The sequence below is a fragment of the Chamaea fasciata genome, unplaced genomic scaffold (assembly GCF_029207755.1).
Source record: "Chamaea fasciata isolate MVZ Bird 193981 ecotype frontalis unplaced genomic scaffold, bChaFas1.0.hap1 SCAF_1, whole genome shotgun sequence".
Lineage (NCBI taxonomy): Eukaryota > Metazoa > Chordata > Aves > Passeriformes > Sylviidae > Chamaea > Chamaea fasciata.
This window is the reverse complement of record NW_027094086.1, coordinates 118770969-118784684: the sequence shown is the minus strand read 5'-3', so window position 1 is coordinate 118784684 and position 13716 is coordinate 118770969. Positions and strand designations below refer to the sequence as shown.

At 41.4% G+C, this 13716-nt stretch overlaps 1 protein-coding gene across 5 annotated transcripts in view; it reads left to right on the top strand.

The window, feature by feature from the left end:
• The window catches only part of CREB5 (cAMP responsive element binding protein 5), a 257956-nt gene that overhangs the window by 232234 nt on the left and 12006 nt on the right, over positions 1–13716 (top strand). For all 5 annotated transcript variants that reach the window (XM_066195143.1, XM_066195125.1, XM_066195135.1 and 2 more), the window contains one exon: positions 11029–11352. In XM_066195143.1, coding sequence (XP_066051240.1) covers positions 11029–11352 — 324 coding nt within the window. The remainder of the gene's footprint in view (positions 1–11028; positions 11353–13716) is intronic.

Sequence of the window (13716 nt, the reverse complement as noted above, 5' to 3'; positions counted from 1 at the left end):
AACAGTAATGGTTTTAAATGAAGAAAGGGTAGCCTTAGACCAGATAGAAGGAAGAAGATGTGAAGAAAATTCATTATTATGAGAATGGTGAAATATCCAGAGAAGTGGTAGATGTCCCTGCTTACTGCGGGGGGGCTGGACTAGACAAAGGTCCCTTCCAACATATACAGTTCTACAGTTCTATGATTCTATGAAACAAGGCATCAGAAAACTTTACATTGATTTGCTGGCATGCCAGACAAAAGTGGGAACTTCATCATAACCTTTGATGTCACAGATATGGGTAATACCTGAAACATTTTTATTTCAAAAGAGAGGAAAATGATGACACAGAAGGGGTCAGTGATTTTCATCATACAATCAGAATGTCCCTGCCATCACCTTTCAAAGTGGTGTTCCCTTTTGGAAATATCTGTGTTCCTCAATATTCCTAAGTAACAGGAGATGAGAAGGATTTCACTGCTTCAGACTCTTAAGTAGGATGTAAACAGCTAAACTTTCTGTGGCATTACCTTGATTTCCAACACGCTCGTGTAAGTGCTTGTGTACCTTTGCTGGTCTGGTTTCCCATTACCACATCTCCTCTGTAAGTTTCCCAGTAAGCAAGCTGGAAAAGCTTCCCAGTCCTTTTTCTAAAACAGCAAGAAATGGGAGGTTCTGCAGAGTCTGAGATGGGAATGAGATCACAGTGTTATGTTCTTGTTCAGAACATGACATTTTTTTTTCTGGTGCATATGTCAAATGAATCAGACAATGGTGGTGTCAGGAAGATGTATAATGCTGTCTGCAAGGCAGGGAGAGGAGACAGGAAGATGTGTTAAACAAGATGGTATTTATGCCTTTCTCTCTCACTCAGTAGAAGTACACAAGAAATATTTTAAAAAGAAAGGTAGGGTGATAGCAGGAGCAACTAGATCCCTGCTGTGCTTTTCAGAAGACTCATTTGTGCTGTGAAGGACAGTGAGCACGGACAGATAACTGGTATGCAGGAATTGTCTCCTCCCAGGATGCTGGCAGCTGCTTTGGGTAGGTGAGGAGGTGTCTGGTTCTAGCATCACCTCATTCCCAGGTTGGTGCTCACTCAACACATGGTGTTCTACCTCCCTCAGGGTGCAGGTTGCTGCATGGACCCGCCTTCTTTCTGTCCCCAGACAGGCCACCTCTTCCAGGAATTTGGCCTTAGATGGTTATTTATGCCCTCTTTCCACTGGCAGGAGGAACAGGGGAGAGTCCACAATGAAGCAGGGCAGGATACGCTGTACCTGTCATTTGGTGCTGGAAAGGAAATCCTGCTCGTGTGACAGCCACTGCAACTGTGGGTTTAGCCAGGCCCCTGACCTGTGCAAATTTGTTCTGTATCCTGTGGTACATGCCAAGGGAAAGCCAAATCCAGCTGTCCAGAAATGACCGATTGAGTCAATGGCTTACCACCATGGAGCGTCCTTCCCTTTGCTGGGGAAGGTGGTTGTTCTGGTTTGATCTGTCACATTACTCTGAAAAGCAGCATTGCCAAAGAGTAAACATGCCACGTGCATGAGAGTGAACTGCTAATATATTGCATTTTACTAAGTCATTGGTTGTCAACTGAACCATGGGGAGTGTGTGAGGATGCATTCCTAGCCCTTTCAAACACAAAGTAAAACCCATTAGTGTAAATCACCAACTCCAATAAAAAAAGAGTGGTTGAAGGCTTCATTCTTTTTCTCTCTTGTTTCACACTGTAACTACCCTAAAGTGTATTAAAAAACTTCGTGGCACTGATAGAGTAGTAGTAGCCTCAAGTGGCTTTGAAATTCAATGCTTCTGACCCAAGACATCACTGTTTGAAAGCAGCTGATACATACGAGGTGGTGAAAAACAAGGCAGCAACTTGAGCTGTCTATGAACAAAGGGGGGTGGCATTGCAGGTGGAGAACAAAAGGAGCACGGTGGAGGGCAAGCAGCTTGAGGGATGGAGTCAGGGAGTCAACATGGGGAATCCTGGAAGGGCATAAGAGACCTTACATGGGGGCGTAATAGGATGCCCAGCAACTTATCAACACCGCTGTGTTCTGTGCTGAATATTCATGATATCCATTCATATAACTCTCAGCATAAATTATATTTATTTTATAACTGTGAAAATGGACACTATATTAACCTGTTCACACATTTTGTGGTTTGTATCTACCTACTACACGCTATACTGGAATGCATGTTTTTAAAAAGCCACTGAATGTTATGTTTTCACAGCTAGGTAATTGAAAGCTGTCTGCTGAATTAAAATGATATTTTCATTCTTTTGGGTTAGATGAGGAAATATAGCTTTAAAAAATGTGAAACAGCCCATAAGAACCCTCTCATTTTATATGTCCCTGTACTGTACTATATATTCTAGTAATTTCTTCAGGAAAAAAAAAAATCCGTGAATGCTTTAAAAATGTTTCAGGAATCCCTTACCTTTAGAAAGGAAGAAGAAAAATAACTTCACCTGAAATTGTGTTGTAATGAGACAACGTCTAATTACCTGCAGTGAAATCTTCAGTCAGGCCAAGGGGCTAATGAACATCAATACTCTTTCATAGAGAGCCCTGGGATCTCTAATGGCTGTAAGTGGTCAGGGCTTGAGTTTTACATTTCAGAGTCTGGTTGGTATAATCTTGAAACAAAATCTACAGACCAGATCGTGTCCTCTGTGCTGTGTGTGTGTGTGTGTGCGCCCTTGAGCAATGCACATCTGGGATGAAATCAAAGGACTTTTAAGTGCACATGTATCCGATTTCTGGCTTGCTAGTAGCCCCTTAAATGTCCTGGGTTTAATCCAGGAAAAACGAGTATTCAAAAATCACACCACTGAAGGGAAAAAAAAAACAAAAAAAAACAACAAACAAACCCAAGTTTTATGTACTTGGATGGCATTTTTCTTTGAATGTGAATGACTTAATCATAATCAGCCTTAGTGAGAGGTGGGTGATGAAAGTTCAAAAATCTTCTGACAGGAGAGACTTTGAACCTGCCCTTCTTGTGTTCTTGGTGTGTGTTTTATGCTCCTGAGAGGGAAAAGGAAAGTAAGCAATTTGCATTGTCATCAAAAAGCTGAAGTACACATTAAGGGGTCTCAAGGCTTCAGAGCAGTATTCTGTAGGGAGAAATTTTTGCAGTGTTAATCCCATCTGATCTCTGAGAACAGATTAAAATACACAAATCTAGTGTTTCTTGCAGTGTTAGAGTGCCCTGGTTTGAGGATTTGCTCTATATCTAGCTTGTATAGGAAATTCCCCAACTTCCTCTGAAATCAATTCCCACTTTTCTTGTTAAATATAATCAGAAATGTTGTGTTTTCAGGCAAGATATAGATATAGATATAGATATAGATATAGATATAGATATAGATATAGCAATACAAGCACTCTACAAACACTTTCCACTTGCATTGTCCTGGAACATGGAAACATGATTTTAGAAACTTAGTTAGATCATTTGCTTGCAGGAGTGAGGAAGGCCTGAGCTTCAACTCTCGGCCAGGTACTTTGCTAAAAGTACTTTATGTCCAATGTGAAGAAAGAATCTATGGTCCCTTACCTTGGGAATGAGCTTTAAAATGGATCTAAGAGAACAGATCTTGAAGATGAACAGTACAGTCTCAGGTTCCCTTAAGCCCAAGTTTTCATAGTGTCTTACAGGGCGTGATTAACACTGACTCATTTTATTGCCACTTCTTTTTTCTGTGTTTTCTACAGGTGACAGCATAGCATGCATGGGAATAGCCCATAGATTAATCTGGAGGACTAAGCAGGCAAAAGACTGACTATTTGGAGAACTAGAATGCAGATTTGATATGTGCCTGCCTACTGATAGCTTGCAACTCAGCCCCACAAAGCTGTTAGCTCACTTTCTCTTGGTGGAATGGGGGATTGATTCAGAAGGATAGAGGTGAGAAAATGCATTAATTGAGATAAAGACAGTTTAATAGGTAAAGCAAAAGTCACACAGAAGCAAAGCAAAACAAGGAATTAATTCCCTTCCATGAACAGGCAGGTGTTCAGCCTCCAGGAGGGCGGGGCCCCATCAACCATAATGGTGACTTGGGAAGACAATGTCATCACTCCAAGCATCGCCCTCTTCCTTCTGTTTCCCCTCACTCTATATCCTGAGCAGGACATCAGATGGTATGGAACATCCCTTTGGTCAGTTGGGATCAGCTGTCCTGGCTGTGTCCCCTCCCAGCTTCCTGTGCACTGCTGGCTGGTGCAGCAGGAAAGGCTTTGACCTGCTCAGAAATAACAAAAATGTTTCAGTGTGTTGTCAACACTGTGTTCAGCACAAATCCAAAACACAGCCCCATACTGACTACTATGAAGAAAATGATATCTGTCCCAGACGAAACCAGCAAGCAGGTAATTAACCCCCAAGTGTCAGGCATTTTGCTGTTGGAAACTGGCCTCTCCAGGTAGCACCCAGTAGCTGCTTTTCTTTTGGACTCTGGCACACAGTTGGGAAATCAGTCAGAAGTTGGTTGTATTTTTTGGAACCTTCCATTGGTATTGTATGTTGAAATTATATGACACCATGTGCCAGTAATAAATCACTTTGCTATCTTTTGTGTGACCACATAATTAAATATCCCTTGTCATGGATACACATGGAGGAATTGACTTAGACTTGGTGGGAATTAGGGGTTTGATTTTTTGAACTTTACATTTCCTGACTCCTGTGCAAATCAAATCCAGTCATTTAATACTGATTTGAGAAATGATTCATGTACGAAATAGTATATGGTGAGAAATATAAACCGTACTTTCAGCATATTTTCTGCCTTGATTATCATTTACTTGTTCATTAGAAATGCCTGTAGAATAGGAACAGAGAATTTAGTCCTTTCCTAATCCATAAAAAGGTGGTGCACTGCACAGGGATACTGGTACTTATCTCTTTTGCAAGGTGTTCTGAGATGAGCAGGAGGAAATTGCTGGGCGGAGCTGGGATGTAAACTCACTTAAGTTTTCTGCTGTCCCTGGAGCTGTGGCTGTTCTCAATGAAATACCATCACCAGAAGATGGCAGTTCCGACAGAATACCCTTGGGCCACCCTGGCTTCGACCTGCACTGGATTACTTAAAGCTGGCAGTCATGCCGAGAGTCGTCCGTCACTGGGGCTGATGTCAGCAGGCAGCATGGCTGCTCAGTGCTCCCCTGTGCCCCAAGCTCAGGGACACTGGAGCAGCTCTTGCAGCTGACCTGTCCTTGAGCAGCATGGTGTCTATTAGTTTTATTGCTGCTTTGATTGCCTGCAGTTGATTCTTGCTGCTTTCTGCTGAAGTTTAATTCAGTTTGCATTTGGAAATACAAGGGAGAAAATTTGTTGGTTTTATTAGAGGCTGAGCTGCACTGAGGGCTGGATGACAATCCATTGTTCATGTTGTTACAAAATCTGACTAAGTAGGGAAGAAAGCACAAAAGGAGGGGAAAGTATAATTCAGATTTGCCAAACAGCTTGAGGATAATTCAAAGATTAGCGATTTGGCACTGTTTACTGGCGAGTTGTGAATTAAATGTATCCCACTTTTCTTTTTACATTAGTGTAATGTGTCACTTCAGTTCTGGATTTCATGTCCTTCTCACACGTCTTACTCCTCCTTCCATCAATAGGCAGGACTGTATTTTACTGCACAAGAAATGCAGGAGAAAGCATTTAATGTGGCATCAGAGACTTTCTAATTGCCAGTCTTTGAAATGTGCTCCTAAGTATCTGCAGTTCACTTATTGAGTGGCGATGAATCGCTTCCAGTTTACTTTTATGAATGCGAGCGGAACATTTGCAAAGAGTGGTTTCTGTTGTTTATACTGTGAAATGCTTTTCAGCAGACAACTGTAAAGGACTTGGGTGACATTTATGCTAAGTTCCCTTGTCACAGTCATAGTTAAAGGAAAGGATAAAATTTGGTGTGATGCTCTGAAATGCGATGGGTGAAGTTCTGTTCACAGCTTTAGCTGTCACTGGCTTAACTCTATATATAAATTTGGGGTATGATGCTTAGAGTTAAAAGGAAAGCTTGACTATTGCAAATGAGAAAACAATATTAGTGACACTGAAGTCAATGGTATGCTTGCCATGAAGGTTGGCTAATCAAGATCATTACCCTGAGGTTGCTACTGAATTGCAGATGTGTGGCGATGCTTGATGTCTGTAATCCTTTCTGATTTCCCATCCCTCTCTAGACTCTTCTGTCCCCTGTGGGGAACTTATTGAACCCTTGTATAATCGGGACAAGAATCATAGTCACTAGTGCAAGAAAATATCTTTGAGATCATATTTCATGTGCCTTCCGGGGTCTGATATAATCTCCCGATAAGAATATACCAGACATTAACTAGGCACTGCAGCTGGTCTTGTCTCGTTCTAATTTAGTGGGATTTGGGCATACAGACCAGAAGGCAAGAGAGCTTTTTTTCTGAGTGCAGCAATGCATACTTATTTGGAACAATTCAATCCTATTCAAAAGCAGCATTCCGTGTCTGTCCCAACCTAAAATTCAGCTGGGTGTTATAATAGCTTATTGTTTGATGCAAGCACAGAGCACCTGTAAAAATTGAAGACTGTTGTCATTTCTCCACTGTGAGATGAATAGGAGAAAGCTGTATTTTATAGTCATGTACAGATTATGGCATATAATATGTCCAGCCTATTTTAAATATAACACTTTATAAATATTATAAATCTTGATTAAATTTTGTAAATATTATGCATGTGAAACCCGCAAAATTATTTGCCTTTTTAAATGTGAGAAAAGCAGTTTGTTGGGTTTTTTTTTCTTCCTTTAACAAACTGAAGAAAATGCTGTCTCTCACTAACAATATTTGAAAAAGAAAGGTAGACCAAAAACTAAGCCAACTTTGAAATACATGTCACAGTTGAGGAAAATTAAAAAGCAGCAAGATCCAGAATAACAGAAGTGTTAGAGAAGCTGATACTGTTTTTCATTTCAAGTGCTTGAAGGCTATTTTTGGCAGATTTGGGGTTTGTCCAAAGATGTTCACTGTATAAGTTAGGATCTGTGTTGATAAAAGGAAGCATCAAGCAATTAACTGCACCATGATGTCAGTCTTGGAGGAAGCACTGTGAAAACTCTCTTGTTTCCAAAAACCCCCAATACTCCAAGTACAAGGATAACTTCTTTGAGGTGTTACCTTCATATGGCATTCAGTGGGGTAGCTTCAGAATAAATGTTTCAGTTAGGGGCATTGCCACAAGGAATAGGGAGCAAGTTCCCTGTTCTGTACAGGGAACACAACGCTCATACCTGTGAAGCCCCAATATCCACTGTTTCTGTTTCCTCCTTGGCATCAAAGACAACAATATATGTGCTTCTGACTTCCTGCAGGATCAAAAAGGCATTTTTTTTATTCACTTGATCAGAGGCAAAGCAGGCTGTTCTCTGTGAAAGACTTCTCTTGTTGTCTGTGTCACTCACAGTCATTTATTGAAATGCCATGACTGAGTGAAAATCAGCTAAAACTGATGTTGGCCATTATGTTACTTTGATAAAATAATAAAAATAATCAGTAAGGGCCAAAAGTCAGGAAAGCTGAGGATCTCCATCTCCTCTTGGCTTGGTGGGGACTTTTTTTTTTAATTGCCTTATAAAAGGGAGAAAAAAGGGATTGTGCCCTAAAAATCACTGCTGTGAGGTTAGCAGATATTTCAGGTTTAGGTGAAAGCAGGTAGCAAGTCTTTCATTTCAGTCCCAATTTGCAAACTCCCAGATGCCTGCAGGCTCTGGGTGAAGTCAGTCACACAGTTCCTGAAAAAACTGAACGGCCGAGAATTGGATCTTGGGTTACCATTTCATTCTAGAGGGGATTTGGTGGTGTCGTCAGTCCAGTAAGCTCAATTTTTATGCCATCACATTTTATTTGACACTAAACTGAAACAGCTGCTTGCAATTAGCACACATAAAAGAAACAATAACAAAACTGCAGCCTGCCCTTCGAGCACTAACATACTCAGTGCAAAGAGTGTACCAAGTTCTGGTGATTTTCCGTCCCTCTGCTCTAACTAAAACATTGAAAACAATTGATCTCACTGAAAACCAGATGAAAAAAAAAAAGTTTATTGTTCCCTGAATGTTTCTGATGGGCAGCAGTGACTGATTTAGGCTGCTCCAGATGTGGGCATGGACAGGACTCTTGCTGCTGCAGAGCTGATCTAAGCATGAAGTTAAAGGGAGGCGATGGCTGCTGCTGCCCTGGGACAGGATGATGTAGAGAGCTGGTTTCTTACCAGGACTGGGATCCAGGGCAGCTGGCCCACCCTCCCATTGGGAACAGTGAACAAGGAGCTTGTAAAATACACAGACCAAATGGAAATGACCCCTATTGACTGAAACCAGCTGCATGTCAGACCTCTCACTGTCTCTCTTGATTTGCTATCTCAAATAAATGGACATGGTGGAAAGGCTACAGAAAGAAAACAAAATAATTTATTCTCCTTGAAGTTGCACCACACTAGTAAGCCTCAGTTTTTACAGCTGAAAAAAAATGTTTATTCACAGATTAAGTTTTTCCCTCTTTTTTCTTTCGCTTTGAAAGTCTGCAGTTTAGATGACATACTGTAGTTCAGTTTCAGAGGTCTTTGACAAATAGACATAGTAGATTTTGTAAGGTATTCGTCACATAAAACTGCTGACTAATGAGAGCTTGGTTATTTTGCATTTAATTTCAGAAAACAAAGTTACAACAGCTTTTGTTGGTGCTCTGTCTTAGATGTGCATGGTGGCTCAACTCCATGAAAAATTTCATAGGGAGTTTTGAAGAAACATGACACAGAAAGATTTGACTTATGAATGCATTTTCTCCGTGTTTTTCCTGATACACTCCCAGGTAACACCAGTTATTTTGAGCATTGGGAGGAGCTGCTTGCAGTAACCATGGTAGCACTGGAATTCAGGAGCATTAAGGACAACAGCTGCCCCAGTCCTCCATTTGATGCTATGATGGGTTACTGCTATTGATATTAGATTGCCTTCTGTTCTGACTTTAGAGGTAGAGAAGGAGGTACTTAACCTCACTGGCACAGTCACCTTTGATCTCTGTTTTTGAGAAGATGATCAGGATGGGATATATGCCATGTAGTTATGGTTTGATAGACTTTTTTAAGGAACCATCTTAAAAGACATCAGTCTAGACTTCATTCTTGGAATCTGAGACACTGATGTGTTTTGCAAATATATATATATATATTTAAGTCTTGGTCAGCCAATTGATCATTAGTGACAGAAGTCACTAAATTTAGATTAATACATCTATTAGAATGTCTCAGTAGAATGACCTTCATGAAATCTGAAAAAGCATATGGATACAAAAACTTGAGGATGACAATTTGAATTGAATGTTACTTCTTTTTGCCTTCCACAACCTTCTTTTTTTTCCTCTATTTTTCTTTCTTTTCCCCCCTAAGAATTTGTTTCTTTCTCACTCACAGTTGTACAAACACCGTACAGTAACAGCTTTGAACATAGAAGCCTTTACCTGTGGCCTTGCAGGGTTGCAACAGACAGATGTTATTTCAATACAAAATAGACTGAAATCCCCATCTATAGGTTCTGAGTGTCCTGGCAGTCAGTCTTTTTGCTTTAAAGACAGAACCAGAATGCAGTTCAGCCTGGCCATTGTTCCTCTGCTGGCATTTTTTGTCATGTTGGCTTAAAGGGTCTTCTGACCCACAGATAGATATTGCTATGCGGAAAGGCCTCCTACCATTCACGTCTCTGCCTCCTACCACTGCATCTCTTTGCTGACTGTCCTATGGTGACATCTTCTACAGACGACCTCTCTGCTATTAATTCTATCCTCTGGCTAGATAATGAATTATGAGGTAGTTGATGGGTTATTCAAATTGTGTTGGTCTGGCATCAAGTGATGCCATGCACCTCCTTCCTTTCTTTTTTACCTTAACATTTTCTGCTAATTACTTGCATTAGTGAGAGTAAATCAATTGACTTCTTTGAAAATATCAAGAGTTAAGGAGGTCTTGGGTAGCTGTCTGTAGATAATGTTCTATGTTGAGCAAGAAGCAGAACCTTGGACGTGAAGGAGGTTTCTGTGGGTTTGGAAGAAACTCTTCTCCTACCCAGCATCTGAGACGCTCTACCTTTGACACACTTGTGGAGGGTGCCAGTGATTTCAGTCGTCTAGGGATCAGATGACACCAGCAAGGTGTCTGTATGCTGGTACAACTCACAGCTTTGGGATGACCCTGTAATTGTGCTGAAAGGGAACTTTTTTACTCTGTATTTCCACAATATCCTTTGTGCACAAAGGATACTGTGCTGCAGTCCAAAATGTTTCACCCTTTCCCACTGGCCTTTACTTGTGTTCAGATAAAAGTGACCAAATCCCATTGATACTAGGGAAGGTTTTGCCCTAGTCAGATTCCAGGGCCCAATCCAGTGACATGTGGCATACAAAACAGATAGAAGTAAGCATGTGACAACAGGACAACACACGCTTGAACTTTTCAGCAAAGAAGGAAGATCAGGTTGAGGCCATCTTCATTATTTTCCCCATCTTTATGATGAAGGAACAGGCTGGGTACTGGTACACCTGAATTCGAAAAACACTTCAATGCAAAGTATTTTCCAATGATTCTTTTAGTAAAGTAAAAACTAGACAGGCACTTTGTTGCATCTTTATTTTAATCAGACTTTCATTTTTAAAAATTGCAAAAATACAAGCTTGTTGAAGGTAACCCTACTGAGCTGGCCAAAGAGAGGGACAGTTATATTTCCTCAGAAGCACAGTATGAAATGTGTAACTGAAATTTCAATTCGGATGTTTGTATCTTTAAATATTTGCAATGGAAAACTAGATTAGAGCCCAATAATATGTTCTTTCTCAAACTGAAATAAGATGCCTTTTATCAAGGGAACATCAAGAGAAGAACTAAATAAATCTCAAAACACAAGACAGGGCACCATTTCTGCAACAGCATTTTATGATTGGTCAGATCACCATGTAAGAATGTTGAATTTTCTGCCTTGTTTTGTTCCAGAGATTGAAGGCAGCACTGAGTCATCATCCTGCCACCATGTCGAATGGGAATATGAACACCATGGGCCACATGATGGAAATGATGAGCTCGCGACAGGACCAGACACCACACCATCATATGCACTCACATCCTCATCAGCACCAGACACTGCCACCTCATCATTCGTACCCACATCAGCACCAGCATCCGGCACACCATCCTCATCCTCAGCCTCATCACCAGCAGAACCACCCCCACCACCACTCCCACTCGCACCTTCACGCACACCCAGCACACCACCAGACCTCACCGCACCCCCCGCTGCACTCAGGCGGACAAGCACAGGTAGACCTTCATATCCTGCTGCATTGCTGGGTTTTGCTGTTGGGTGGAGTTAAAGCCTGATCTCGGTATTGCTTCTTCTTGCATGCATGTCTTGTTAGATACAAGACCCTCAGGCTGCTTGTAAATGTCTGCTAATGGTGATGGGGATGCTAGAACTTTATTTAGAAAATGGAGTGAAGCAACAACTTGTTTTGCTGCCTAATTTACTAGACATTTGTAATTTCTTACTTTATAAGGAGCTCCAAGGCTTTTCAGCGCTCTGAGCTCTGCAGATTGCCACATATCCTTTTATGGATGAGGTTCATTACGGAGATTGGCATATTATATATGTTGCTTAATGTGCTTGAACCTTCTTGTGCTTCTCAGGCCAAGATTTACCAAGCTGTTTGAATTCTACCTGCAGAGATATGTAACAAACTCCTTATTGAAATGAAATGCCACTGGTGTGTGGGTGTCACCAGGGGGTATCCAAGACTGGAGATATTAGAGGTAGTTCAAAGTTAGAATACACTGTCTTAGAAAAGATTAAATGATCCAGACCCTGTGAAGAGGACAGACATCTGCATAGAACGAGAGAAAGTGTCTTCAGTGAGTGCAGAGAACTGTAGGTGCATTTTGTGGCAGGAGAAAAAAGAGGGTTAAGCCAGTCCAAGGAGAGAGATTTAAACAAAGAAGGCAATTTAGACTTGTATTCTGGTGACAAGTCAGTGAAGGTCTCCACTGAACGAGGTGGAGGACTCAATTTTTTGGACCAGGTATATTGGCTTCAGCAATTTGGATAATTTGATATCTGAACTGAATGTTTCTTCAACTAATGAGCTAGGGAGCACAAACTTTAGAAGAGTCATTTTTAAGGGGAATTCTATTAATGTCTTAAGATGATAGGCTTCTGCATCAGGACTGCACAAGAAAAATAAAGCTCTGGGGGCAGTTACTGTAACAGGTCAGGTCTGGAGAGCAAAGTTAAGGAAGACAAACAGGCAGTGCATGGAATGTGAGGACAAAGAGGAATGCCAGCCATAAGAAGTTCAGTCTGTGAAGTATTGTGTTGCTTGCAAATACCTTTCAGACAAGCTCTTAGAAAACATTAAAGAAAATGAGAGTATTTGGCTGACATCCCAGTGTCCCACAACATTAACTATTTACTAACATGTAGCTTTATTACTGCAGAGTCTGCAAGCACGTGGGATTTCCCTAAACTATTTGCTAATGTAAAATGAATTGTCAGCTTTAGAGAAACGGTCTAAGTAAGAGCAGCAGACTCCCCTGTGAGAGGATGTCCAGAGCTTTCCTAAGTTTACTTCAGTTTTTACTTTGTGAATTCAATTATTTTCCTATCTGTTAACAAGCTATTTTCCTTGGAATTGTTTAAAAACTCCAGTAAAAAAGACATCATCTCATATCAGAGAAACCAAAAGTAACCTGATTACTGTATTGGACACCCCTGAGAGAGTAAGGATAAAGTTGTGCTTAGCCAACTGAGGACTCCATGGATGACATGGGGGAAGTAACTTAACCTTCATTGAGGGGCTGGGAGGATAAACATGTTAATGCAGTTGAGGGCATCAATTCCCATGGTATGGTGCACTGCTGGAAAATATCCACAGCACCACTTTAAATGGGTGAAGAGAAAACTACTGGGGATAGCAGCTACCATGGGGAAACATCTCACAGTTCTAAGGATAAGATCAGTAAGCCAATGGCCTTCCTCTAGACCCTCTTGAACGGGGACCTTGACTTTCTTACCCAGTTAAGACAGCTTCAACTTCTTGTGCTTTGTATTCTCTCCTAGCTAGGCACCACAAAAGACTCTCAGGCAGGCAAGAAGAGGTACAGGCACATGGGCAGTTGGGCTGGCTGGCAGCCACAAAGCTGTGCCAGGGTCACCCTTTGTCCAGCACCACACAGTCTCTGCAGCTAGGTCTGTGCAGTCAGATAAGCTTTCCCATGCACAGTATGTTGCTGGAGGCAACAGACCCCATGGGAAATCAAGATCTTCACCTTGTCCATGGGTGTAAGTGTCACCAAGGGGATCAGACAGAGGATGATGGAGTAGGAATCCCAGAGCCAGTGGCTCCCCCAGGCAGCAGAGCTCTTGCTGTGCATATGCTCCTGTGATGCAAAGGCAATAGTGATTTCTGAACAGATGCATTAGAGGGGAGAAAAGAAGGGCTTGCTGAGTAATAACCACATAGTTATTACTTTCGAAGCTCATCCATAGTCCCCATGGTAATGGCTTCTTTGGGGATCAGATTGCTCCAGCAGACATTAATTTTATGGTGCGATTTTCTAATTATTAACCTCCTCATTCTTCTGAGCCAGATTCTTCCATTCCAAACCACCTGCCAAATGACAGCACGGTCC